The sequence below is a fragment of the Sebastes fasciatus genome, chromosome 9, assembly GCF_043250625.1.
Source record: "Sebastes fasciatus isolate fSebFas1 chromosome 9, fSebFas1.pri, whole genome shotgun sequence".
In the NCBI taxonomy this organism is placed as follows: Eukaryota; Metazoa; Chordata; class Actinopteri; order Perciformes; family Sebastidae; genus Sebastes; species Sebastes fasciatus.
Window position 1 is genome coordinate 8,762,571 of NC_133803.1, and position 27,973 is coordinate 8,790,543.

Here is a 27,973-nt window from a genome sequence, read left to right on the forward strand (position 1 = left end):
GGTTTACACCACAGGACTGCATATGCATCAAGATTTTATGACTTTTGACCTGACGTTATAGTGAGAAGCCCAAAAATACATTATTTCTCACACCTCTGATGTCCATTGGTCAGTTTTTATTCAAGCATTAATTATTAATTATTCCTTAATTATTTTTTTCCCAACTTTTTTGTGACAACTTGTGGGCATCATTTAAGTAAATAAGACATATGGTAAATTAAACAAATTATTAAATCAAACTACAGTAGTCATTCCACATGTACATTACAATACTTTAATAATAATAATAAAGAGAAAGCAGGATGTCTGGGTGTTCATCCCCATCCCAGCTGCGCCCTACTGCCTTTATCATAATGAGCACCTGGAGGACACGCCCACCCGCAGCTTCCCAGCGCTCCTATTGGCTGAGCGTTTAAATATTCCGAGAGCTGTCCGGTGATTGGCTCAAATATCGCACAAGTGATTTCATAAAGCAAATCTTTTGGAAGTTGTGTAAAGGGAATAAGTGGGGAAAACCCTTGAGATAACCGCGGCATCCACCGCACAATTAACTGGCTGTCAAACACGGAGGATTTGTCGGAGTTTCGGAGCGTCTCTGCATCTGTGTGTGAGTACCTGAGTGTGAGTTTGCTTGCTGCTGCTGAAGCTGCTGCCTGTCTCCGGCTTCAGGATGACTGTAGAGCTCCGCTGGGATCTGATGCTGATGATGCTGCAGAGAAAGATGATAGAAAGTTCATCTCCGTCCGGATTTCACTGCAACTTTCTGCTCAGAGCAAATCATGATTTAACAGATTAAGACGCTTGATAATCAGTTTTCCCAGCCAGATAGCTCTGCACTGTTTTATCATCACCTGCAGTAACTGACAGGGATTAAGTAGTGCTTCACACACACAGTGGGTTCCTTTACAGGGATTCCCTTGTAAATTGTCTATTTATTGCAGCAATTGTCCCTGTTTTTAAACCATTTTTGTCATTGTTGCACATTTTTTTTCCTCACAGTTTCTTATTTTGAATTAGTTGCTTTTGTACTTATATTCATTTAGAGTTGTGCATTTGATCTATTTCATGTTTGAAAAATACAGAACAATATCTATAGATAGATATATAGATATTATTATTATCTATATATCTATCTATAGTTATAATGAATAGTAATAGTAAATAATAATAATAATAATATCATATATTATCATAAATTCAAAAGTTATTCAGTAACATGCATCATTTTGGTGATAAATCCAAGAGTGTAACTTTCTATAAAAAAAACCCTCATACAACTATCAAAATGTTCTATATCAAAAACATAATGTTTAAAATGTTTTAAGCGTTAAGATCATTGTTTTTGTTGTGAAGCATTTGAGGTGTTATAGTGAGTTGTTGCTGTGTGTGTGTGTCTTTGCTAGGATGAGGTGTTTTATTGTCAGCTATCCACTGTGGTAAATGATGGATGAACTGGAGCTTAACATTAATGGCAATTGTTGATTGCTCAGAGTGATTTGTTAAGTGTAGTTCACTGGGACTGGTACAGCACTTTGTGTGTGTGTGTGTGTGTGTGTGTCTGTGTGTGTGTGTGTGTGTGTGTGTGTGTTCTGCAGTGAGGGTGTCCTTCACAGAGAAGAGCCTCTGGACGCCTGTGTTTGAAACTGAAGATGTTGCTGGGCTCTTTGTCGCAGTGTTATCAGGATCAGAGCCGGGCTTGAACGCACCAGAAAGCACATGCTGATGTTGCACGCTGTGGTAATGGCCTCTTAATGCCAACATAAATAACCAAATCGAAAAACATTCCTCTGCTTCAAACGACAAGTTTTTTTTTTTCCAGGGCTATTTCATGGCTGTTTTACTACAAATTACTTTATTTGACGCTTCCTATTCTTATAGTGCTGTTGACCCTGCAGATGTTACATCCTAAAACCCCAAATGAGTGCATCAATTGTTGAAAAAGTCACATTGCGACTTTACTTGGGCGACTCTAGTGTGTTTTTTTTTACTGCAGTGAACGCGGGGCAAAGCGACTATATGTCCTTGAATGGATAATGTAGTACCCCACCATTTTATCAGGCCGGTCCCAACTGGTTTCTATCTGTCCTTTGTCTGCATCCCTCTACTATCCAGTTATTACTTAGTATGGCTGAATTATTGGGAATATTTGACTTTTTCTCTGTTGAACTGAAATATGCTGCATGGGAATAAAGCCCTGTCTAATATTTTATCCTCATTTATATAGACATTAAAGTTCAGCTGCCCACCTGTGACCGTATTATCTAAAAGTAATTGTTTTCTCCAGGTGCATCTTCACATAAAGAATTACTTCAAAAGACCTTTTTCCACAACACTTTTCAAGTTTCCCTGTCGTTGTCTTTTTAATTTATAGCTCTCTTACCCCCTATCTAACATGGAGTATATGAGCAAGTCTGTAAAGCTGCCTTCTGTAGTCTGAAACCGCTCGGCCCATTTGTCATTACATCCTGCTCTAATGGGGAGAAACTGCCTCATCCTGAGCTCCCAGTGTTGTTAATTAACCCTTGTTGCTAACAGCCACAGTCTACATCGCTATGCCAGCTCTCCAGCCAGTGTTATCGCTGCGTTGCCTGCCAGCAGGGCTAGCATTAGCCCTGGCCATATTTCTGCAGGTGTCAGCGGAGGTGCTTCCTCTCCCTGCCGACGTGCTTTTAAGAGTATAACTCAAACGGCAATGCAGGGTTTTTATCTTAAATTGAATTGTTGAGGGAGATGTTAAAGAGCCATATATCACCTGGACACTCGGAGAAGAAAGGGAGAATCTGCAAGCAGAGATGGGAACGGCTCAATGGCATTACAGATGGAATGAGCACTATGACGAGGGCCGCGCTCGTAAATCCACGGGCAGAGCAAATCAAGTTGTCAGCTTGTAAATGCCATTCAGTGTGTGTGTGTTGTGTGTGTAAAGTTTTTGCAGAGCTGTTGGTGATGAGCGTTTAATTTTAGCCTTAATGAGGTGACCTCTCTTTCCTTTCTCCCAGTCAGTCACGTTTCTCTTCCCTCTCTCTTCTCAGTTTGAGCGTCAGAAAGCCCACCTCTACCTGCCTGCACTTCACAAGTCGATTGGATCAATTCCTCCACGTTCACGTTTTAGCTACCGACCACTAAAAGGACACTTACACATCACACAGTCCTTTTATCCCCAAAAAAAGGCTTTCCCAATTTAGAGTTGGTCACTGTCTCTGAGGAAACAGCGCCTCAGGTCTGTTATGTCGGTTCATATTGGTTTCCTCCGTGTTCACTTGGCCTCTGGCTAATGCCGAGCTCCGCGTATGGATTTCCTGTCCCGTGATTCCTCAGCCCGTCTGCCTGTGATGGGTTGTTCAGATCTAACCCTGCAGAACGCTCCTGATTGCGGTGGTATATCTTCATCTTTATGTCGGAGTGTAGGAGGAAGCTCTGCCAACGATCCCATCTGATGTTTGCCTCGCGATGGATTTGGGGAATTAGCAACAAGGGCATGTGTTGCAGTTTGCAAGTGTTTGACTTACAGTTTTTATTTGATTCTCATTGGCCTCAACTGCCAGAGTGTTGTGTGTGGATTTGTTGTATGGGAATTGTGATGTGCTTACAAGTGAACAGTGTGTTTTTCTACAGATGAAAAGAATATTGTTCTACTTTTTAGTTCAGACGTATTATTACTGCACTTTTGCTCTTTGGAAAATGCATTTGAGTAAAAGTGGCAGAGGTTTTTGAAGCAGAAAAAAATGACAGTTGCCCTCCTTAAATTCAGCTGTTGCAAACTGTGTGTTTTCCCCCTTAGGTGAGGATGTTGTTGTGGCTGGTTTTGTTCCTGCCTGCCATCTCCTCGGCTCAGCGATCAGAGCCCATGTTCACAGCTATAACCAAGACCGTCCTTCCTCCCGACTATGACAACAACCCCACCCAGCTCAACTACGGCGTGGCAGTCACCGATGTGGACGGGGACGGAGACCTGGAGATGTTTGTAGCTGGGTGAGAAAAGGGGGGAGGCAGGTTGTGTAAAACATGCCTTTTGTTACTCAAAGTTAGTTTCATTCAGGCTTCGTGAATCCTAAATCCCTTATATCCCCTTGCTCTTCTCCCAATGTTACAAGCACAGTTATTTTTCCATTATTGTATAATTAACTGTTGAGTGATATCTAACTCTAATTCAGGCTGAAATAAAAGTGCACTGTCATTTTCCAAAGCTAAAGGTTGAAGACAAAGGCAAAAAGACTAAAAGACGAGAGATGGTAGGGTGCCCCGAGGCTCACTCAGCTGATGAAAATTGATGTGATTGGATAGAGCGCCATTGATGGGAACAGTTTGGCAAGCCTGCCTCTATCCAGTGAAGCAGCAATGAATTTTCCAATGCTTAACAGAATATAGATGAACCAAAATGACCCTGCTTAATAAATGTCATTTAGCCAGACACCCGATTCAGCAGGTATCCTGGACAGGAGGGCATCACTAAACCTCTGAGAGGATGTCATTTCATTGGGGATTAGAAGGATCTCAGGATAGAGGCTTTTCGTTTGTAGTACGCTGACCATCAGTGTTTAAGTATAGCATAGTAAAAGTGCATTCCTATTACATTATTTATCATACAACAGATGAAGGCGGGACAAGTCACGTGAAGTCACTGTGGTCCCACTTTCGTTTGACTATTCACTCATAGTCAGACTGTTAACGGTCAGAACAGAGAAGAGCGTTTAAAGTGTTGATAGATCAAATCTTTGTCCTGCTTGTGGCCTCTTTCCTGTGTCACTCTTATTGTTATTAATAGATTATGTCAAACATATCTCCTAGGCAGCCTGGTCTCACTCCCAGGGCGTCCAATAGATGTACTGGCGCCTGGGCAGTAGACCTGTGTGTCTGATACCAACGCACAAGGCAACCATTAGCATCTGTATGATACGCACTGGGCTTTCAACTAACCCTAATGTAAACCCATCTGTGTCATTATTAGACGCAGAGCAAGAACGTCTGCTAAGGGTGGGAGGGAGTGGTGATGGTGGATGGGTCAAACAAACACAAGACTTACATCCAGGGTACCGACATTCATGTCCCGTGTTGAACCAAAGGTTTAGTTATTTTTACTGACGCTGTTATGTCACGTCACGCTATGTCACTGAGCCACGTGACGTTTCGTCCGTAGCGTAAGTTACGTAACAGACGTACTTATTGCAACCCAAACCACAATCTTTTTTCTAACAACCAAGCCTAAACCCAACCATGACCGCTTCACAACTTTGACCAATGTGTGACAACATTAACCGCAACCGTTTCACAACGTTAACCATGCGTGAACCTTCTGGGTCAAGATACTAAGCAGAAGGCTTCTGACCGAGCGGCAAAATATGACAATTAGGGATGAGATCTTGTTGTACTATAGGGCAGAGTTTCAAAAGCTTTTGTAATGTATATCCAGATGTGTATGACATTTAAGAGGTTTTTGGAAACTAATTATATAGGCCAAATTTGATTTTGACTGCGAGCTGTCTCCTGGTGCAATAGAAGGATGATTGATTGAACTGGTATCTTGAAGAAAATCTTGACTTTGCTGTCAAATCCAGGTTATACCGATGCCAATTAAACAAATCTATATTGATTGTAAAACATGCAGAATGGTGGTTTTAAAGACCCTGAATACTTATTTTCCTTGCCAACTTCTCATTGTAAATGATGCTGTCCTCCATGAACACAAAATGTTCTGCTAAATGTTCTAAAGTTTTGTCTATTTTAATCACCCAAATCTGATCAAACCACATCCACTCAGTCCGGATGTAAGAGTTTAGCATATACTCTTAATAAATTATACTTTTTTATTTAGATTGTTTCATATTTAGTCCTAAATATTTAAGTTATAGAGAACTACTTCAGAGTACTTCACTGATTTGGCATTGCACTCCTATAGCCTAATATAACTATTTAAAAAAAAAGAAGGAATAAAACATTAAAATTGATGCGGAAGAAACCACAGGTATCATCTTTTTTATCCCATGCGTTCTTCTTTGTCAAAACAATACATTACCCATAATGCAACTCCACTGATTTACATTGTGGTGCAACAGGACTGCTGACAGTTTTTTCGTAGATTCACAGGGACGGTTATGCCAATAGCGGCTAATGTAGCAGCGGGCTACAGAGGTCTGTAAGCTCACTCTTTTGTAACTCCAACTTCATTTTCAAACTTGTAGTCTTGTTGTGTACTAGGCGTTAAACAACTTTGTGTAATGAAGATGTAACAGCTGTGCCCTTGGTGCCTGTTGACAGCTACAACGGCCCAAACCTGGTGCTGAAGTACGACAAGCAGCAGAAAAGGCTCGTCAACATCGCCGTTGACAACCGTAGCTCCCCGTTCTACGCCCTGAGAGACCGCCAAGGCAACGCCATCGGAGTAACAGCGTGTGACATCGACGGGGACGGTCGGGAGGAGATTTATGTCCTCAACACCAATAACGCCTTCTCCGGTACAGTACATGCTTTTTACACTTTAACAAAAATACGTTGACAAATGCATTCGCACAGGGGTTGTGCCTCTTTTCTTGTACAGAGACAAAGCAGGAGAATGGGTATGCAGATATTAAGCTTATCTCATCTGAGTCTTCATCAGATAACAGATAAGCTTTGTGCTGCTATTAATCAATCTGAGAGCTACAGAGCAGAACACTGCCAAAACTACAACACCTCACCTGTATCATTTTATAAAAATGATAGAGGTCACTTTTCAGCTACAACAACCTCTTGTGTTTCCAATCACCCACGGTTCTTGTGTTGCATAACGCCTCTTTACTCTCCGCACAATCTTTGCCTCTGCTGAACTCTCTCCGCATCAAGGTCGGGCAACGTATTCTGACAAGCTGTTTAAGTTTCGTAACGGACGCTTTGAAGATCTGCTGAACGACGACATTAACGAACACAGAGATGTGGCCAACCGTATGGCTGGGCGCTCAGTGGCCTGTGTGGACAGAAAGGTACTACACGCACACACACGTATATGCAGATCCACGCCGCACACACACACAAACTCCCTAGTGTGTCTTCTGCGTACATGCATGGGTGCTTCTGTTTGTTTACCAGTGATAACTCATGCCCTGCCTACGCCGCCCTTCTCAGCATGTGCTATGACAGTTCATTTGGGGGAATGGTGTGCCATTTTCTCTCCTCTGTCCATCGCACCAGTGTAATTACAGAAGCCAGGGCTCGTTTGTTTTATAGAACATCGTACGCGGGGAGGAGTGATGACTGCACACTACTGCTTTGTGCCCGTAGCATTTTCTCTCAGTCTCTTTCCCATTGTTTTCTTCCCTCTTTCCACCTCCTTTACTCCCTTTTTTTCTCTCTCTGACTGACACACTCTCTCTTTGTCTCTTATCTCGCACACACTCATACAGTTCTCACTTCCAATCAGGGGACGGGATAAAGAAAGTAATAGTGGGAAGAGGACAGTAGGGATTACAATAGATTTTTTTCTAACCACAGTCCCATCTCACTGAGCACTGATAGGTTGTGCAGCTGCCAAACCGATTGGAAAGATATCTGCTTTTAATGGCATAATGCTTTTAGAGGAAGCCAAAGCCCTGGTGTGTGTTCTTCCATGCAGACTGGCGGAGAGGACGAATACATTTTCCTATTGCTGAACAAGTTTTATTAAAACAGATTTGGCAGAAGGTTACATAGGCCAAAGTCTGTTGTAAAGTCGGCTCGGTAGCTAACGTGTCCGGTCTTGTTTACTCGTAAATAAAGTGTTATCATTCAGAAAAAAGAGGGATAATTAGTCATCCAACTGTTTCATCCCTCCAAGTCTCCTTGAAAGTGACGTCCCATCGTTAGTCTTATACAAACTGATGAAGGTGACATATTGAGGGGTCTCACTTTGAACTGATGGATCGGTTCACTTTGCACTGGCTGGCAGGATGGAGCCTCTGAAAATAAGTGGATTTTAAAGCCAGAATAATTGAAATACTTTCGATAAAAAGCACCTTTGAAAGCAAAAAGATGAAAATGCTACATTAGAGGTGGTAGCTTATTCAGGCTTCTCAGTGATCGCTGTAAAGTCTGATGTAAAGGCCAGGCAGTCTCGTATCCCTGCGCCTGCATGCACTTTGCAGGCATGCATGTCACACTATTCACAATGCCAATTCCATTGACAGAAATTAGCCTTGGGTGAAGACTTATTGCAAAATCGTTGACTTTTAAGTTTGTTAAGTAACTGCCAGTGGCCTTCAGGTCTTTCCTTGTAGTTCATTTTGTCAAGTGTGTGTGTGTGTGTGTGTGTAAATGCAACCCACCCCTCCCACCGCGGCAGGCCATAATGTGACGCTTCATGACATTTACATCAACCAGACTCATTTGCTTTTCTTCGTCTTGTAAAAATGCAGTAAAGTTAACGCGAATGGTGGAATGGCGTGTTTGTGTGTGCGTTTGCATATGTGCATGTGTTTGTATTGATTGAAATATGTTAGGCCTGGTGGGAAAGCTCATTGGAATCCAGTGTGTAGTCTATTAGTGTGGTTCCGTCTGTGAGTTTGTGTCTGCAGGGACTCTGACTGATAATGGAGTGTGAAATTAATCTCCAAAGGGAGGCAGAGGAGGGAGTAGGGAGAGAGGCTGAGAGAGAGGGTGTAAAGGGTAGGAAACAGGGTAAAGGGAGATAAAGTGGAAAGAAAAGGTTTGATTGGGGGAAGGTGTGCATAATATTCACGAAGATAGCCGAAGAATAAAAAAAGATGGTTCAAGGATAAATCAGGCATTACAAATAATCTATTCAATCCTGTTTTAGTTTGCTAAAATCTACAGTGCACAACTTTAGATTTGGATTTTTACTCAAAGCAGCAATAATTGAGATTTTTTTCAACAATGTATTAAATGACGATGTGAAAACAATGTGACAAATTTGAAAGAGGTCGCTTGTAGTGAAGAAATCATACAGAGAATTATCAAGTGAATCTGCAGGTTTAAATGAAAGAATATATTTATGCCCAGATTTACGTATTCAAGAACCAACAGGCTTGAGAACCACAGATGAGGTAGGGAAGTTGGAAAGCATTGAGAAACAAACTAACACATTATTGAGTTTGGTCTTTGTAAACAATAAGAAAAATATAAATTACTAGTGATCATCTTGAGACGAGATCACACCAGCTGCGATGCATAAGGGGCGTAAAGTGGTGGTGGTGGTGGTGGTGGGGAGGGGGGTGGGGGGGGGGGGGGTTGGGGGGGGGGCAGTGGCACCTTCCCTACTTCCTACCCCCTTACTCCCGGCACCCTTGCTCGCACCACCACCATCTTTGAACTCGGCCTTGATCTCAACTACACACACTACTACTCACAAGGTGAAAACAATACCAGCATCGCTGTCGTGGCTGTATAAAAGCCATTGACCTCCATTGTACTGGGGTGGCAGCAGAAATCTAAGAGACTGATACATCAAAAACTTGTGCATGTGTCTAGATACCACGAAAGGGAAGTAAAAAATATGTTTTTTGCTTATTGGGCGATGTGACCATTTAAAGCAGTAGGCAGGTAGGCAGTTTATTTTTGGCGTCATTGGGCAAAAATTCCATAATAAACTTTCAGCACATCGTAATCTAGTTTTCTCTCAGAACACTTCTGAGAGAAAAACAAGACTTCTGCACCTCCTCATGGCTCTGTTTTCAGGCTTTAAAAAACTTAGCCTGTGACAGGAGACTTCGGCCAATCACAGGTCATTTCAGAGAGAGGGCGTTCCTATTGGCTGTTCTACAAATGCAGATGCACATGCACGTCCCTTCATATGGTGAAAGCCTGATTCAACGGCGGAATATCCTGCAGGAAAAGCTACTATTCCAGCATTTGCAACAGCTGCCCACACTGGGATGCAACCCAAAAAAGGAAGACGGACTCATCAAAAGGAGTCTGACAATATCGGCGAAGTGTTTCAGAGATGGAGAGAAAATGTTGCTATTAGTTTAGCCTTCTGCTCACGGCTGCGGCTAGCAACATTTCCTCTGCGTCTCTCTAATAGTGTAGCGTTCTGTGTTACGGTTAGCAGAAGGCTAAACTATTAGCAACATTGTTTCTCTCTGTCTGAAATGCTTCGCCGATAACGTAGCTCGCTTTGAGCTTCGAGTATGTCATCTCAAAGGGCTTTATAGGCCCACAAGTTTGCAAAGAAAACAGGACGGTAGTTCTCATAGAATTAATGCTATAATTGCTGCTTGTACAGGTTACTTCATACAGTAACCTGTGCAAAGCGCATGCATGTGCCTCTGCTCGTCTGGTTGGAGGGGCTTTGGACAGAGAGGGGAAAGCTCTCAAAATTCTCAAATTCTGGCATTTTGTTTTGCCTTTTCCAGAAAATTGTCTACCCTCGGGTACCACTTGAAATATAAATATGTTGAAAGGTTATTATGGAATATTTGCTCAATAATTTGTCCAAAAATAAACTGCCTACCCCAGCTTTAAGGATTTTGCTGAGTCATCAAATTATTTAACAACTCACATTTAGCTACCCATGCCGTTTGTTTGTCATTATGCTAAGTATATTAAATATTTATGTAATAAATGTACACCATATTTGTTTTTTCCCCCAGGGTACAGGCCGTTATGCCATCTACATAGCCAACTATGCTAGCGGCAACGTGGGTCCTCATGCTCTCATTGAAATGGATGAGGCAGCGAGTGATCTTTCACAGGGCGTCATTGCCCTCTCCAACGTGGCAGAGCAGGCAGGAGTCAATAAGTTCACTGGTAGGTATGAAGAAATTACAGTGTGTGTGTGTATGTGTGTGTATGTGTGTGAGACGTAGACCGTCATCCAGCACTACTGGACCTTCAGTCTGATTTACACAGACATCTGTAGAAGAGCATGTGCCTGCTGTACCCATGGAGTCTGAAATATAGGACTTCAGTATAGGGGGTGCAGGGAGGGAGGCGAGTAGGGTAGACCTGGAGCGGTGCCAGGTGAGAAAAAAAAGGAAAAAGCAAGAGATGAAAGAGAACATGATGAGTGTAAGTGTGAGAGAAGAAAGAGAAAGAGAGAGAGAGAGAAGTGTTAGTGGGCTCTTTTGGCCCTGTCAGCTGTTTACTCCAGTCAAAGTCACAGGGAAGCGAAGGCGAAGGGCGACACACACATACATCAGACCGGCTCGGCGGCCCAGAGATGGCATCTATCACAGCCTGCTGTGGTTAACCCAGACTTCTGAAGGTGTGAATACAAGCACGTGGACGTCACTACAGCACAGTGTATTATATGTGCAATCAGCTCAGTCAGTCTGATCAAAGTGTTACTATAAATGCCAGAAAGGGAGCAGAGACTGTATTTTCTGAAGAAGTTAAATGTTTTTAACGTTGACAGGAAGTTGCTGGTGTTATTTTAGAGATTTGGTCAAAGAATCACTCCTGACCTGATTGGTTTGTAAGGGAATTTAAGTGGCCAGTAAAATCACTGGTGAGAAACGGCCTTCCCTGTCGGACATTTTTAGTCGACAAATCACCCAAAAAGCCAAATCCATCTCAGCAATTTCACATCATCCTCTCTTTAAGGCTCCTGAACATCCCTCTCACATCCCACCAAAGCTTAGCACTGTATTTTATTCATATATGCTTTTGTCTCAAATGTGTTTTTGTTGTTTTTTTAAGCTGCCTTGCGGCAAAAGCTCTGCCTCTTGTGGGAAAATAAAGATCTGAACTGCCATTTAAACTGAATGGATGACCTTGAGAGAGATTTTTTACTTCACAAGCAGCACTGAAATCCATCACCGCACCTCCGCTCACTTCCCTGGCTTGGATCAACACTTCACTTAACCCTGTGATGGATACCTGTTTTGGTTTAGAAGAGGAGAACAATAAATGCCAAAATGAATGATTTCACCGTGATTTGTGTCTTTGATAATAGCGTTGCCTCTTTGATACTTTATTGTAACCACTGAAAAGTCCTTGACGCTGATGTCCAAGTAAATTTTGGAAATGGGAGACGACTTTGCATTTGAGCATAACAGAATCAATCTTCATCATCTGTGGATCTTTTTTATATGCAGGGTGTCATCTAAGCCACCAGAGGGGCAGGGTGAGCCGGCCCAGAATTGCTGTGAATGATGAACGGCGGACGGCTTTGTCATCAAACTGCCGTTAATCAGAACAGAGGGACAGGCGGTGAAGTTGTATATCTAATGGTTACATATCTCCGGAGAGACATTAGTGCTTTATGGCCATAGGGGGCGAGTGATATTTGTCTGGACTGATGGAGCGGGCCAGTAAATCAGGAGCGAGTCCTGACTCACAGCACTGACTCTGCATACTGGAAGGGCAATCAAAGCCCTTTCAACTCCATAATTAGACTCTGCTGGTCTCAGATGAGACACTTTAGGGAGACACTTCACTTTATAGAATGTCATTGGAAAATCCTGGGGTGATATTGAGAGTGTATTGAACATTCACAAAGATCTTTTCATGAGAAAATTACTGTTAGCCTTTGGTTAAGGCAAAAGATTCTCAGCGTGTCGCGTCTTTGTATTTGTTTGTGCCTAGATGTGTTTATCTGTGTGTTTGTGTGTGTGTAGCCCATCAGAGTCAGTGTCTGTGTCAGCAGAAAGACCTGCCCTGCTTAGAGGAAATGGCCTGGAAAGACAGTAATGATCTCTCGCCGTTCACTTTCGTTATGGCGCTGATCTCGCTCCCTCTTTTCTCATTGTTGTTTCACCTATGCTGCTTCATTTTATCTTTCTCTAACAGTCTGTTCTCCCCTTTCTACCTGACTAATTCTCTCTTACCATTGAGCTTCGTCTCTCTGTTTGCGTTTGTGTAGGAGGGCGAGGTGTCGTGGTGGGGCCCATTGTCAGTCAAACCCTGTCCGATGTGTTTTGCGACAACGAGTACGGACCCAACTTCCTGTTCAAGAACAACGGAGATGGAACTTTTACTGATGTGGCGCAGCAGGCTGGTAAGAGGAACAAACAGATCATAGTCTTCAGTCAGTTACATCCTGCAAAAACAATACACAAGGTAGGCTTTAATTTATGATAGAGTGTATCACCATATGCTTTACCTGCAGGTGTGGAAGACCCCATGCAGCATGGCAGAGGGGTTGCTCTGGCAGACTTCAACCGTGACGGCAAGACAGACATCGTGTACGGGAACTGGAATGGACCTCATCGCCTGTACATGCAGCTGAATAACCGCAAACAGAAGTTCAAGGTTGGTCCAATGTCTTTCTGGGTGAATAACAACACTTAATGCACACAAACGCCAATAGTTACACAAAATCGCTTTGTCAGAGGTCTCAGTATGCTTCAAACAAACACGATGATTTGATGCGTCCCAAGTGTTTATAGGTGTTCTAAATGTTCACACTTGAAGGTAAGATGAGAGGGCTGTCATCATAGAGAGACGCAAGACAAAATGAACGAAGATATGGGCACATATTTTCGGTTGAACACACAAAAAAGTGATGGAAGTAGTTGTATGAAGAGTGATACTAGAATTACCGCCTCGCAGTTGTACGCCTCCGCCAACCAATCAAGTTGCAGTTTACGTCCGTCTGTCAAAAATGTCATCACTTCATCATTTTATCCTGTTAGACATTCGTGTGAAATTGTCGTATGAATTCTTGAGTTATGGCCAGAAAAGTGTTTTGTGATGTCAGTCACCTTGACCTTTGACCTCCAAAATCAAATCAGCTCATCCTTGAGTCCAAGTGGACGTTTGTGCCAAATTTGAAGAAATTCGCTCTAGGCATTCCTGAGATATCAAGAGAAAGGGACGAACATAAGGTCACAGTGACCTTGACCTTTGAGCACCAAAGTCTAATCAGTTCATCCTTGAGTCAAGATTTGAAGAAATTCCCTCCAGGAATAGGAGATATCGCGTTCACAAGAATGGACTGAATGGACGGATGGACGGACAAACTGAAAACATAATGCCTCTGTCCACGGCTGTCGCTGGCGCGGAGGCATGAAAAGGGAGCTTCAGAGGAAAGTTCAAACTCTATGAACTTTCAAACCGTCGCACACCCGCCCGATTGCTGCGTAGAGCGGGCGTCGTTGTCCGATTGTTGGTTTTGGAAAGTTACAAAAATCATCAGATGCAGCCCCCCCCCCAGATTCAGACGCCACGAAAAAGGTTTCGGGCGCTATTAAATAATCTGACAAGCACTTTGTTTGAGGCATACTGAGGCCTTTATTAACTGACAAAATGCATATGTTGTCTCAAACCTCATGGAGTAGCCAGCACTCATTTATAATCCACAGTCTTTGTGTCGAGTGATTCCCCCATCAGGATATCGGGCACTGCAAATGATTTAGAAGCGTTTAGGAGTGAGGTCGTGGTTCTCTCTTCTTCTCTCTCCAGAATCGATGTCTAATGAACAAGCAGCACAAAGACAAGCAAGTCTCACCTATTAACTCTGTGAATCACGAGAGTTATCAATGCTAACGGACGGCTAATGAATTAGCACGAGTCAGCGCTGGCCCCCTCTGGGATTGAGTGGGATTTAAAGACTATAGACAACTCCTGTGAGACAGCCAGCAGTGTGCATGTGTTTTGTGTAGTGCGGTTAATAGCGGCAGGCAGAGACAGAGACGGGCTCTGCTGCGTGTAAATCTGCGGAGGTTTGGTGCTCAGTGATCTATCTGTCAGCAGCTGCGACTGCATCTTTTACCAAAGAGATAAACGTCACACGAGACATCTTTATAGGGGTCAAATAAGGGGTTAATGTGTGATGCTTAGCCCACAGACAATTCCATCAGCGTGACACACACACACACACACACACACACACACACACACACAATGCACTAAAAAACACACATACACGCACACAATACACTCTAATACACACACAGAAGACAAATTGAATTAGCTAGCAGATGTTTTTTTTTAAACCGAGATTGTTAAATCACAAGCCCACAACACATTTAAGACCCCTTCCCCCCCACACAAGCTGACACCCCTACAAGCCGTGTTGACCTTTGGCATGTATAATGAAGCTGTTGTATCACTCCAGTAAGCCGCTAATTAAATTGGGCTGAAACAGCAGCTTGCCTGGGTAGTAGAAAGTGCAGATTAGGCCTGTTTGTGCTTTAATTAAAATCCATTGCCGAGGTTTCCATTGCAGTAGGTCTAACACACACACACACACACACACACATATATTATATGTATTTAAAGAGATGGAAAAGGTTCCATTTTTCAGTTATTGTGTACCAAATCAGAGCAAGAATAATCCATCATTTACTTTATAAGTAAAAATACACACATTTATAATATTATTTATAATATTCATTTAACATAAAAAAAAAATCATTGTTGGCAGAAACTTATTTTTTTTCTCCCCTCTTATAATGTAAATGTCACGTTTCTGTGCTCCATGTTTGTTTTGGTGAGAGTCCCTTTCTCTTTCCTTATGGCACATCCGTTCATCCACCTTGTAATATAGTAAATGTAGAACTGTCCCTCCCTCCCTTGTGGCCCTCAGTTGGCCATCCCCTCTCCTTCACCTGAGAAGCAGAAGGTCACCGGGAGCCCTCCCCACCCCCGGCTTTATGAGCCTTATAATTAAAACAGGGAGTAAATACTGGAGGGAGTGAAGGGCTGCTCTATAACTCTTCCCCGACTTATCACCGTGTCACTGAAGCGGGGAGATATCCGTTACTTTCTTGTGCAAAAACTCCTCTGCTGAGGAGACTTTTTTTGGGGGGCAGGAGAGCTGCAGTCTTTCTGATGCCAGAGGATGTAAAAAAAAGGGCCTTTGTTCTCATCTTTAGGCTTTGGATGACGCTCTTAGTGAGTGAGCAGATGACAGATCAGCGTCTAACTCAAGGACTAGACACTGATTATTGATGGGCATGTTATGGAGATTGAACTTGTGACCTTCAGGTTATGGAGCAGTCTCTGACTCAGCGAGCATCCCCCGTCCACATGTTGGGCTGAACGCATATAGGATGATAGCTGTAATAACAACAGGTTCTAGTGAAAGTCCTCTGATCACTAGCGTAGCCAGAATAAAAAAAACTGTAGGTGTGCAAATTCATTTTGTTTAGTAATGGTAACTTGTTTTATAAAAGCTAAGACAACTAAAATAACTAAACAATTAGTTACCTAAAAATGTATCTTATTTTTGGGTTACACCATTGCCTCTGATGCATGACAGTCTCGGTGTTCTTACACTTGGCAATCAAACATTTTTTCTGTAGATTTTCTGCAAAAATGTAGTACCCTTGAGCAAGACACTTAACCCCTGACAGATCAGACCAACAAAAGACTTCTTGTATCGACAGTAAAGACAAATGTTAGAATCACATTTTCTAGACCTTTACAATATGCTGTCATCAGCATATAGAGAAACAAAAAGTGTCTGTATGTTTCTGATGATGTTGTATTATTACTAAATAACCCTAAACCTTGCTCTAACCCCAAAGCGACAATAATAAATAATTCAATTACAACAGCATTCATTCAAAAAGGTAGAAAAAAAATCTGAATTATATGAGAAAAAACAAGCAGTTTAGGTGTGACATAAGTAAGGGATAATGTAGAACGAGCCAGTCATTATTGTGAAATAAACCCCGACCCCGCACTTCTTCGTTTTGCATCGCACTGAAGGAGTTTATTTTACAACAAAGACACGCATTATTCCACAGCTACTTACTTAAGAAATCAATAATTTGACACAAAAATGGTCCTCCAGAATCCGACATTAGAACTGCACCCATAGCAATGGTCTGTTATACATAGCAACGGTCCGCTATAAAGAAATAACAGACCGCAGAATGCCGTGATTGACCAATCAGAATCGAGTATTCAACAAAGTCAATAAATGTTCCTAAAATATGTGATGATGAGCGTTGCGATAGAGAAATATTTTGTAATTAATACACCTGCAGAACAGGTCAAGTCTGTGATCACAATTTGGTTATAAAAAGGCATTTCAAGCATTTCTGTTTGGCTTCATGTATGTGTGTGTGTGTGTTTCACTGATGTACAATGTATTTTTCAGGACATCGCATCCCAGAAGTTTTCTATGCCGTCCCCGGTTCGCACCGTCATGGTTGCTGACTTTGACAATGACAACGAGATGGAGGTCTTCTTCAATAACATCGCCTACAGGGGTCCCTCCGCCAATAGGCTCTTTAGGTACTGACGCTGAAATAACACAAGAAACACACACATGTCATCCAAGTGTGACAGTAAGTTTTAATAGCACTTTGAACATGAGCTTAATGGACTACTCGTGTGTCTTGATTTAATATTCTAAAACTGGTCTTGGAAGCTGAGGAGAATTTAAAATTCCCAGCCAAGGATACTTATCTAATCTGGCATCCCGCCTCCTCCTCCACACATGAATGAATCTTTCATTAAGACAGTTTTAGGTCTCTTTTTGGCTCACGGTTTGACTTCCTCTCTAGATAATATTAATGAACTCAAAATGCAATATAGGAGATATCAATTGTTAGGACTTAATAGTAGAATAAACCCATCCCGCCTGAATAAAAATCTGATCTGGCATATTTTTCTGAACAGGATGCAGAAGTCATGATGAATGTTGCCAGGAGCTGGTGGGTCAATTCATACTGCATATCAATAATCAGTGTAAGCCCCAGAGATTTCCTGGATCTGAATATTCCCGCAGGCCAGGTCACTGGAGGAGAATTTGTCTTTCTGGACACGACGATGTCCGACAGGGGTCACTGCTCCACAGCCTGTGGCTCTGCTGCTTTTGTCTAGCGTGAAGATGAATCAGCTAATTTAACTCTGCTCTCTGGCACCGAAAAGCTCAAGCGATTGTGCCCAAGCTAATTAGTTCAATACAACTAATCAATATTTAGCTGAGCTGAAGGGTTTAACAGCCAGGATCAGCACATTAGTGCGTTGTAAAATGAAATTATATCTCGAGGAAACTTGGATATAAAAATGCTTTGTCGCTAAATGTAAAGGCCCTAAAGGTAATGTGCACAATTTCTACCAATAAATGTCATTCTGAGGACCAACGTGCTTTATAGAAAGATGAAAATTACAATCCGATAAAACAAACACAAACATGATAAAGAAAAATCAATAAGTAAATAATAAACAAATAAAAATCAATAATTATTGAACTTTAGAAGGCATATTGTATTATGTATGTATCAACTAATACTAATAATCATTTAAGAAGTGGTTCCCTGTTGTATTAAATACAAAAGGGACACAAAATAAATGTATTTCTGATGAGAAGAGGAAAGAAAAATCTGGCACTATCAATTGCAAGTATTGTTATAAAAGGCATAACTGTAAATAGGAAAGAGGAGGTTAATGAGAGGAACTTACAGTATGTAGAGTAGGGTCTTTTAAATTGTATCTATTTATTTTCCATTTTGTGTGTCATGGTAGATGACGTTTGAGTCTTTAATACAGTTGTGGAAGAAGTATTGAGATCCTTTACTTAAAGCCTCTGAACGCCCACACAGCTGTTTTCAGTTATTCTGGCTGATTAGACCTCTGCTCAGGTTGAAGGAGGCCAAATCTCGATCTACCAATAAGAATGATAAAGGTGTAATTTGTCCCGCCCTAACAGGTGCAACAAAGCTAGGAGGAGACTCGGGAAGATGTCAATCAATTACAGTCTATAGACTCCCACACAGTCCTGAGCAGAGGTCTAATCAGCCAGATTAACTGAAAACACCTGGGTGTGTGTACGGAGCCTTAAAGTAAAAGTGGCAATACCACAAACATATTCCATTACAAGTAAAAGTCTCGATTCAAATTTCTAAAAGTATGAAAGTATAGTCAGCAAAATATATTTAAAGTACAATATCAAAAGTAAATTGTGAATTAGGTGTTATATTATTATATATTACATTATACATTATGTAAGCAACATTTTCACGTTGTAGCTCGTCGATGTGAGCTTATTTCACCTACTTTATGTACTGGTAGTTTACCTTTTATATAAAATGATATGTTTGGTATGTACCCTATTAATCTGTAGAGTAGCTAGTTGCCAAATAAATATAGTAGGCCAACCTCAAAATTGTAAAGAACTTGAGTATGAACTGCTACTTTCCAACACTGGTTCTATATTTATAGTGTTCATGTCTTACAGTGTTTTGAGGGCTACTTGCTGTGATGTTGATTTGATAGGGTGAGCAGGAGAGAGCATGGAGACCCCCAGATAGAAGAGTTGAATGTCGGGGAGGCAGCAGAGCCTGAAGGACGAGGAACCGGTGAGTGCGGCAGAACAAACAGCTGTCTGACAACTATGATCTTAAGAAGAAGCCTCATATCTGCTCTTCCAACATCTGGCCTTTAGATGGCACCAGAGCTCCACTGGGGTTTCCGCATGTGCTTTATAAAAAAAGAAAGAAAAAAAAGACTTGTTCCACATAATTAGTTCTATGACTGTTGAAACATTATGTTTCCCTGCATGAGGATCATAACTGTTATGCAGGCCGTTTCCTAAAGTGTTTAGTTGCATCATTACAGGAGCTGTAGCCACAGACTTTGATGGTGATGGGCGTCTGGAACTGCTGATATCTCACGGTGAGAGTGCAGCACAGCCGCTCTCTGTCTACAAAGTCAACCAGGTGAGTCTTTGTGAGACGTCTTAAAAGCATGAAAATCATTTTAACGCTCTGTGTAGTGTAATCTTAACCCAAACTCTCCCTTTTCTCATTGTGTCTGTGTCTTTAGGGGACCACAAACGCCTGGCTGCGAGTGATTCCCCGGACCAAGTTCGGTGCTTTCGCCAGAGGAGCTAAAGTGGTGTTGTACACTAAAAAGAGCGGCCCACACACACGGATCATCGACGGTGGCTCAGGGTACCTGTGTGAGATGGAGCCTGTCGCCCACTTTGGCCTTGGTAAGATTTTATTTCAAGTGGGGACTGAACCTGAAACCTCTTAGTGACATCTTCAAATTGCATGTTTTGTTTAACCCACAACCTTAAACCCAATGATATTTAGTTTACAATACAAATATGGGAAAAGCAGCAAATCCTCAAATTATTTGGGTCTCTGAAACCAGCATATTTTTTGCCATTTTTGCTTGATAACAGACTTCCTGTTGTTGATTAAGTCTCTATTGATTGATTAATCGATTAATTGGCTAACCATTTCAGCACTGCTCTTTGCTACAGCTGGGTAAGGGATAGATAGACAAAGAGGAATGGACATCATGAACACAGAGTAGAGCGAGAAGGAAAATGAAAGCTCCATGTGGAAAGCATTGCTTTAATACCTGCAGCCTGATTGGACACCCATGGGAGACTACATTGTCTGTGGGAGGGAGCTGGGTGGACAGAAGAGATGGCAAACAGGGGCTGCAGTTGGAAGCCGGCCTGGCTTGTGAGGAACCAGCTCTCTGTCTCCTTGTTACCCAACCGGAGTGTCAGCTGGTGGTCATCCAGGCCTGGTAGCTCAGCCACTGCTGCTTCCTGGCCCTGTTCTGTATCAGGACTGTCCAAACACAGATCAACTCACAACCACACTTGCAAAAAGCATCACTACTGGTACATACATACACTCCACACCACTAAATGAGAGGGTGTCACATGGGTGCAGAACAGGTGAAATATTCTTTGGCTCTCAGGCAGCACACCTGCTGAGTAGATCGCTGTCTGGCAAGGTAACTCTAGATCTGTTTACATTAGAAATGCCACTTTAATTAAGGGCTGCCGAGGTCCTCTGGAGAAGGGCTTTCTCTATGCCTGATTAAAGTAGTTAATGGAGAGAGGAGAGGAGAGTGCCGCTCAGTCTCTCGCTGCGTTGGTGAAAAAAGAGAGGAAGGAGAAAGTTTCATGAGCCCTTGAGAATCACTAAAGGACACGTGAACGTTCCTCTGTGTGTGTGTTGTGTCTCTACCAGGTAAGGATGTCGCTACTAACGTGGAGGTGTACTGGCCAGACGGTCGCTCAGCGGTCCGACCCCTGGAGCCTTCAGACGTCAACACCGTGATGGAGATCCTCTATCCAAGAGATGAGGAAGAAATCACTCCTACAGTGGAAATAGAGGTACAGGTATAAAACTTAAACCTCATCATCTCAAAGATCGTTAGGCTTTGTAGAATTGGCTCAGACTCTATGTGCAGAATTGGAGAATGTCCTTCTTTGGCGCTCCCAGCGGTAATGTCAAACACGTCATTTAAGCATTGCACTGAGATGAACTCCGGGCTTACTGTGTGTGACCTGGTTTGTGCCAATTGAATGGAAAATGTCTTTGAGAACAGGAGCATCACTGAAGCACAATAATAACTGATAGGAAAAGTGCTTCATCTGCTTTTTGCCTAATCTTTTGTTGAAGAGAATCCCAGAGTCTAGTTCAAGACCTTGATTATTGCAATTGTGTGCTTATCCATGCATATTTTGACAAGTAATTTGTGTTTAATGAAATTACGACACAGCAAAAGCATAGAAAGACTGTACACATGGCACAGAAAGTGGGAACACCGTGGGGTTAAAGAGGAACTACAACCATTTTCAAAATTCATACATGATAGTCCTATAGTTTAAGACATTCCAAAAATATTAGTAAACATGAACAACTCTCTCCCAAATCCAAAAGAGAGAGCTAAAACTGAAACGTGTTATGTCTTAGGGGATAAATTGTGGAGCTGCTCCATAGACAATGAATGGGAGACTTTTGTGGATCCACAGAATGTTTCTTTTTTATCCCAAAATGAGCTTTATTCTGTTGTAGTGTTGTCAGTTATGAAACAGAAAATGAACCCATATACTCAGAACACTCCCCGGGGTGCTCTCATTGTCATCTATAACATCTCTCCCAGTTCATTGTTTATTTTATTTTATTTTTTCGACTGTCTTATACTATAGGAATAACATGTATGAATTTTGAAAATGGGCATTGTTCCCCTTTAATGGCAGCTATTTTTTTCCCCCTACCAGGTTAATCTGGCCATGCACACATTCTCACTGGGATTGTCTATTTTTTCTACAAATATGCTATCACAATAAATTAAAGATGCTACGGTTGGGTGACAAATTAAAGGAAAAACCAACATAAAGTGTCTTAGTAAGGTGTTGGGCCTCTACACACCTCCAGAACAGCTTCTATATTCATTGTCTTAGATTATCAGTAAATCTACCGGAGGGATGAACTGCATTCTTCCAAATAATATTCTCTCATATGGGGTTTTGATGATGGTGGTCCAGAGTGCTGTCTAAACACATCACTCCAATGCATTGCTAGGCAACAGCTTGGGTCCATGTTTACTTCCTGTTAGCTGATGCCATTCAAATACACTGCAACAGGAAATAAACTGGGACTCATTTGGAATGTTTACATTTACAACTATGAACTGGTCTATAGGCTTTCAGTTGTGTTGAGATCTGGTGACTGCGAAGGTCATAGTATATGATTCACATAATTTCCATACTCATCAGACCATTCAGTGACCCCTCGTGTCCTGTGGATGATGAGGGCATTGTCATGCTGAAAGAGAGCACTCCCATCACGATAGAAATGTTTCATTATAGGATAAAGGTGATCGCTCAGAATGACTTTGAGTTGATCAGCAATTACCCTTCTCTCTAAGGGCACAAGAGACCCTTTTCAAGGCAGCCGTTTTGACATGTCTTTGTAGGGTAAAAGCAGGTGTAATTAATAACATTAATTATGGCCCTGTTCCATTTAGGTGGACAAGGAACCTGGTATTGTGCATGCTGGCTGACTGGAATAGCTGTGGCACTAAATAAAAATGGGACCATAATTAATGGTAGCATCTGCATTAGTTATGCTTCTCCACTCATTTTATCAGGTTTTTCCTTTACTGTATTTGCCACCAGTCCGTATAATCACATTAAAAAACAATCTACACATAGTGGGTTTAAAGGAGTTTTCATTCAAAAACATTCTTGTTTCTAATTGGACTGCCTGTGTCTTACAGTGCGGTCATGGCTTTGCTCTGAATGAGAATGGCCGTTGCACAGGTAAGCTGCAAATACGTATCTGTTGATCACTCTATCTATGCTTGTGTCCTTGTTTGAAATCAAGACAAAACGTGTCTTCCCTTCCCTCGCTCAGACAAAGATGAGTGTACCCAGTTCCCCACCGTGTGCTCCTCTGACCGCCCTGTCTGCACCAACACCTATGGCAGCTATAAGTGCCGCGCCAAGAGGAGATGCAACCAGGGCTTTGAGCCCAACGATGATGGGTCAGCCTGCGTGGGTGAGTGGTCCTGGCATAGATTTAGCTGGATTACCAAGACCAGGAGAACAAAGGAAGCACTGCCAGAGGGCTGCCTTAATTACTCTAGTTTTGAGTAAAGCCTTAGAGGTGCTAACATTCCTCTGACCGTGTCCCCTCTCTGCACCCCGCTGTCTTGCATGACTAACCCCCCCTTCATGGGAATGAGCTCTCTTTCAGCCATAAAGACGCAGATGTTGGCTAACTTTTCCCTGCCCTCTGTTTCGCCCCTTTCTCTGCAGCCCAGGTGGCTTACTTTGGGGGGACGCGGTCTTCTGGAGAACGCAAGCGTTCGGGTCTGTCTCTCTGGATGCTCCCCGTCTCTGTGCTACCACTCGTCTCTACCCATCTTCAGACTGGACGACTGTAGCCGTCACTGCCTTCTCCCCTTCCTGACTCTCGCCACTGCTACATGGGGATGTACAGAAACTCTTGGAGCGAAACTTTTCACTGAATCTTCTCCTATGTGGATCTCTGCTATCTTTTTCCATCAGTTATTTACAGCCTCGCCCCCCCCTCACCGCTGCTATGTGTCACCTCTTGGCTCCCGGCCCCCTCTGGACTATAAAGAAACACGCAGGGAGCATGCTCGCTGGGAGCTACGGGGTTCAGAACTAACTGTGTCACACCCGCCGAGCCCTCACGTCATCACCTGGCACTTATCTTAGTGGGACCTGAACTGAGGCCAAGTCAATAAGTGGAGCTGCAGCTTATAAACCGCTGCACATACAGTACATCAGACAGATCTACTGGCTCCACAGACCACATTCATTAGAGACACGCTGAGACCCCATCTGTATCTCCACAATACCACTATGTTAATCCTTACAATGCCACTCTCATTCTTAGTATGGGCTCTCTGGGATGCCGAGGAACACCAGGTCTTCACGCTTTAGGTTCTGTGTTTGTGAGTGTGTGTTTGACTGTACTGCGTCCAAAGAGGCAGTCGGGTAGAGGAACATATGCCAGACCATCTGTCTCCGACGGTACGAATAATACAACAGCACAGTGAAGAATATAAACACACGTGTCTGTGTGTGTGAGCACAAGAATAGGCAGGGACAAATTAATTTTTTTTTTAAGTACAGTAGCCCGAAAGTGAAACATAATTTACTTAACAATTTTTGAATCATTTGCCACATAATGCAGAACTGTAAATCAGTTTACAATATTTACTGCTAATATTAATCCCTATACCCCAATATTAATCTCCATTCAAATAAAATGATGGGCAGGTGACAAGAACATGAAGACAAAAGGATTTTCATAGACAATGATTTATTCTGAAATAAAATAATGTTCTTGAAAAAAAAAACTAAAACAAAACTCACCAGTTCATTGTAGTTCTGGTAATGTTTCTTCATGTTTAAGCACAGTAGCTGGAAAGAATACTTGAATCCTTAATAATTTATTTAACAATTCTTAAATCATTTGCCCCATAACATAATATTTTAAAGGATAAGGCTGGTGATGTGCATACGTTTGTTGTCTTTTGTTTGTCAGTCTCCTTAATTTCTTATAAATTATTTCCTTAAACAGCTGGGCACTGTAGATTTTAGCAAATGTGGCTCAAACAGGAGTTAATTGTGTTTTTGTTAGGAAATATATTCAGCTGCAGATTAGGTTAGTGAGGTCAATTCATTGTTGAATTTGGTCTTTTTAAGAGATTTGTAGACGGTAAGAAAAATCTAAAATACTACCTGATTTATCCTTTAAATTGTGATCATTAACTCACAATATTTAATTTTAATGATAACTTGACACCCTTTTCCATTTAAATAAATATCAAGGCAAAGACACAAAGACAAAAGGAAGAAGGTGTGGCTATTTGGGGGTCCTGTGATTTTCTGAGTTAAATTAAAACAAACCTCACTTGTCCCATCACTGTATGAGGTGATTCTTTTGTGTTGCTGTTTGTTTCATGGTGAAGCCGTAAAATGCACATGGAACAGTTCATTTTTTATTCAACACTACAGACGTCATCTTTGTCTCATTGCCACGTTTCTTGAAACTTTTCAGGAAATTAATAAATATTTTGGCAGAAAAGACGACCCAAAAGTGAAAACATTGTCCTCCAAAATATGTTAAAAGCATGTTAACTGACAGATTTTTGCTTCCACGTTATTCAGCAATCTCACTGCAGAAACTGCGCAACACAACCATCTTATCCTAGACCGCGACCACTGTCAAAGCAGAGGATAGATTCATCAAGTATTGGCAAGTACAGTCCTCCAGAGTAGAGACTGTGTGTGTGATTCATGGATTTCTCCCTATTCACTCGCTGAGGCAAGTGTTATAATATATATTTTGGAAATATTTGGCCAAAAAACCTCACACATTCCATTAGAGAAACAGCACCAAACTGACATCAGTCCCTGAGCCTGCTAATGAGCTGGACCCAAACCACATGATGCCACCTGTAAATATCCAACATGTCAGGAGAGATTTAGAGAATGAACTTATTTCTCTCTGAGACATTTTTAATGAAAGCTAAGAGGCACCGGAGCATGAAGAACTAATAAACAAACAATGATGGACGTGTTGAAGCAATTAAAATGACTCACCGCGGATCTCTGTTGGATCCACGTCGACGATGTTGTCATGCTCTCTGTGTAAGCCAAAGACTCTGCGGAGGAGAGAGAGAGACCAAAAGGGTTCAGCGAGATCACGTCCACTCAAGTCAAACATCTGAATGTTTGCCCAGAAATGTTCACTAACAAATATGTCAAAGACGTTGCTGTAAAGATGTTATTGCAAGGACAGAACGGGAACTTTTTTGTAGTTTGAATCACACTCTTGGGTCAGACTTGAACTGATGTGTAAGCTCTCACAGTTTGCATGAACAATAAGATCCACAAATGTTTATCAAAATTGCACGCTTTAAAAGGACATATCGGTGTTTTTAACCCTTTTGTTCACATTCTCCTACTTAGTCTCCAAAAACCAAATAACAATGTAGTCATCTTTTGTCAAAGACATGGTTGTGTGAATCCACTTTGTATATTTTCTTATACATGTGTTGAAATAGGTTGAGGCATTTCAGCTAATTCTGAAGTTTGTAAATCAAGAAAGGATGCCACTGAAGATTGTTAGCTATTGGACAACTCTTAACTGTATGTACATGTAATATGCAACCAAACATACCGTTTACAGTATTTACTGTATCTACTCTGGCCATTCAAACATACAGGGGGTCGGTCTCTGAAATCACAGGTCACTACACAAGACTCAATTCAAGATTTTAAGCTTTTCTGTGTCTAGTGGAAATGGAGTTTATTCAAAATATGAGGCCATGCTGAAGAAAATAAATGAAAACACAGTATTCACATGGATGGATTACTTCGCTCAACCACTTTAGACATGGAAGTACATAGTTTGGGGATAGAGTGGAAGTACATGACTACAGAAAGGTAGAAAAATGATACATGTTTATCAGTAACTACAATAACAGAATTGACACCACTAAGAGCAAGGTAAGCATTTCACTCTGTGATTCTTAAATTGTGTAATGTACCTCAACAGTGTCATTGAATGATGTCTAACGACCTGCAGGATGGATGCTCCGTCTGTGTGTGTGTGTGTGTGTGTGTGTGTGTGTGTGTGTGTGTGTGTGTCTGGTATGGTCACTGCCAAGGCATTGTTTGCGTCCCAGAGGCTCCAGCTGTGTTTCTTTCTGCTGAAATGAAGTGGAGATGTCCCTGTATTGAAAAATAAAATAAAACCTGGAACACAATGCTCAGTGTGTGTGTTTCAGGGGAGTTTGGACCAGTGTGTGTGTGTGTGTGTGTGCGTGTGTGTGTGTGTGTGTGTGCTCCATGTGGAAAAAATAATCCAAATGCTTTTTTTTTTGCGTGCTTCAGACCACAAATCACAAAATGTCCCACAAACAGCAATTGCACAACGTACACACACCACAAAGCGTTCACAGAAAATGACAGAGGATCAGATATACATGTTAAGAAAATATTTGTACTGTACGGAAATGACCAGAAAGAAAAGGAGCGGAAGGAGACGAGAAGGAAAAGCTGTATAAACGTGGATGTATACACTGAAGTGGCCATTTCGTTTTAGCTGCAGCCAGAGAGTTTATTTTCTCTTTAGTTTTGTGAAAACGAGCTTGTCCCTGATGCAAACAACCGAACAGGCTTCTGGAGCAGTGTGCAAACTCTTGTCTCCTGTGTCTTCGGGCCAGTGCAGGCCTAATTCTAATAATGCATTAGGGTTTGTTGCGGCCTGTGATCAAATTAATGCTTCATCATCCCTGCCTATAATTGCCTGAGCACATCTCAAGTCATTTGATTTCAATTTATTTGACTAATTCCACCGTGCCGGGACACTAAAACAATTCAATGACATTACAGATTATGCTACTTCAGCAACCACTTGAGCATGAATGGCATCACACACAACAGCTGGCTGTTAAGTAGGTCATAGGTTATTGTAATTGCTGCTAATTTCAAGCCATTTTTACAACACGTCAAAGATTATTAAATAAGTGATAACACATTCATTCCTTTTCTTTACCTACAGGGTCAACAGAGGCTGGAACAAATCTCAGTATGCAACGGGCAGAAGACAATTCAAGGAAAATTCATATTTTTGTAGTTGCTATCATTTCCATCCATTAAAATAGCATTGTACTCTCGCTACAACAAAGTCTGATGAAGCTAGAAACATGAGTAGTCAGATGACCCGTACACAAGCAAACAGTTTGGCCATTTTATCTAAACCATCCAAAATGTTGGGAACACTCCCTCATTGCACAGAAAAACGGTGTGCAAACACAAATGTGGCAAATACAGCAGGTCGAAGTAAAACCAGGAAGTCAGTCCAGG

At 41.9% G+C, this 27,973-nt stretch overlaps 1 protein-coding gene and 1 long non-coding RNA gene across 2 annotated transcripts; one reads left to right on the forward strand and one right to left on the reverse strand.

The window, feature by feature from the left end:
• Nucleotides 1-492: 492 nt before the first annotated feature.
• Nucleotides 493-26,818, forward strand: crtac1b (cartilage acidic protein 1b). Its single transcript, XM_074645826.1, has 15 exons — nucleotides 493-607; nucleotides 3,782-3,972; nucleotides 6,256-6,452; nucleotides 6,820-6,956; nucleotides 10,557-10,713; nucleotides 12,770-12,904; nucleotides 13,016-13,158; nucleotides 16,958-17,094; nucleotides 19,081-19,163; nucleotides 19,423-19,523; nucleotides 19,630-19,798; nucleotides 20,802-20,947; nucleotides 22,840-22,882; nucleotides 22,977-23,120; nucleotides 23,381-26,818. Exons 2-15 carry the CDS (start codon nucleotides 3,788-3,790, stop codon nucleotides 23,506-23,508), a joined length of 1,905 nt encoding a protein of 634 aa, XP_074501927.1. The 5' UTR covers nucleotides 493-607; nucleotides 3,782-3,787; the 3' UTR covers nucleotides 23,509-26,818.
• Nucleotides 12,793-17,071, reverse strand: LOC141773781 (uncharacterized). Its single transcript, XR_012595185.1, has 4 exons — nucleotides 16,944-17,071; nucleotides 14,175-14,319; nucleotides 13,010-13,131; nucleotides 12,793-12,901 (listed from the first exon to the last, which is right to left on the reverse strand). It is a non-coding gene; the product is annotated as an uncharacterized LOC141773781 (long non-coding RNA).
• Nucleotides 26,819-27,973: the final 1,155 nt, after the last annotated feature.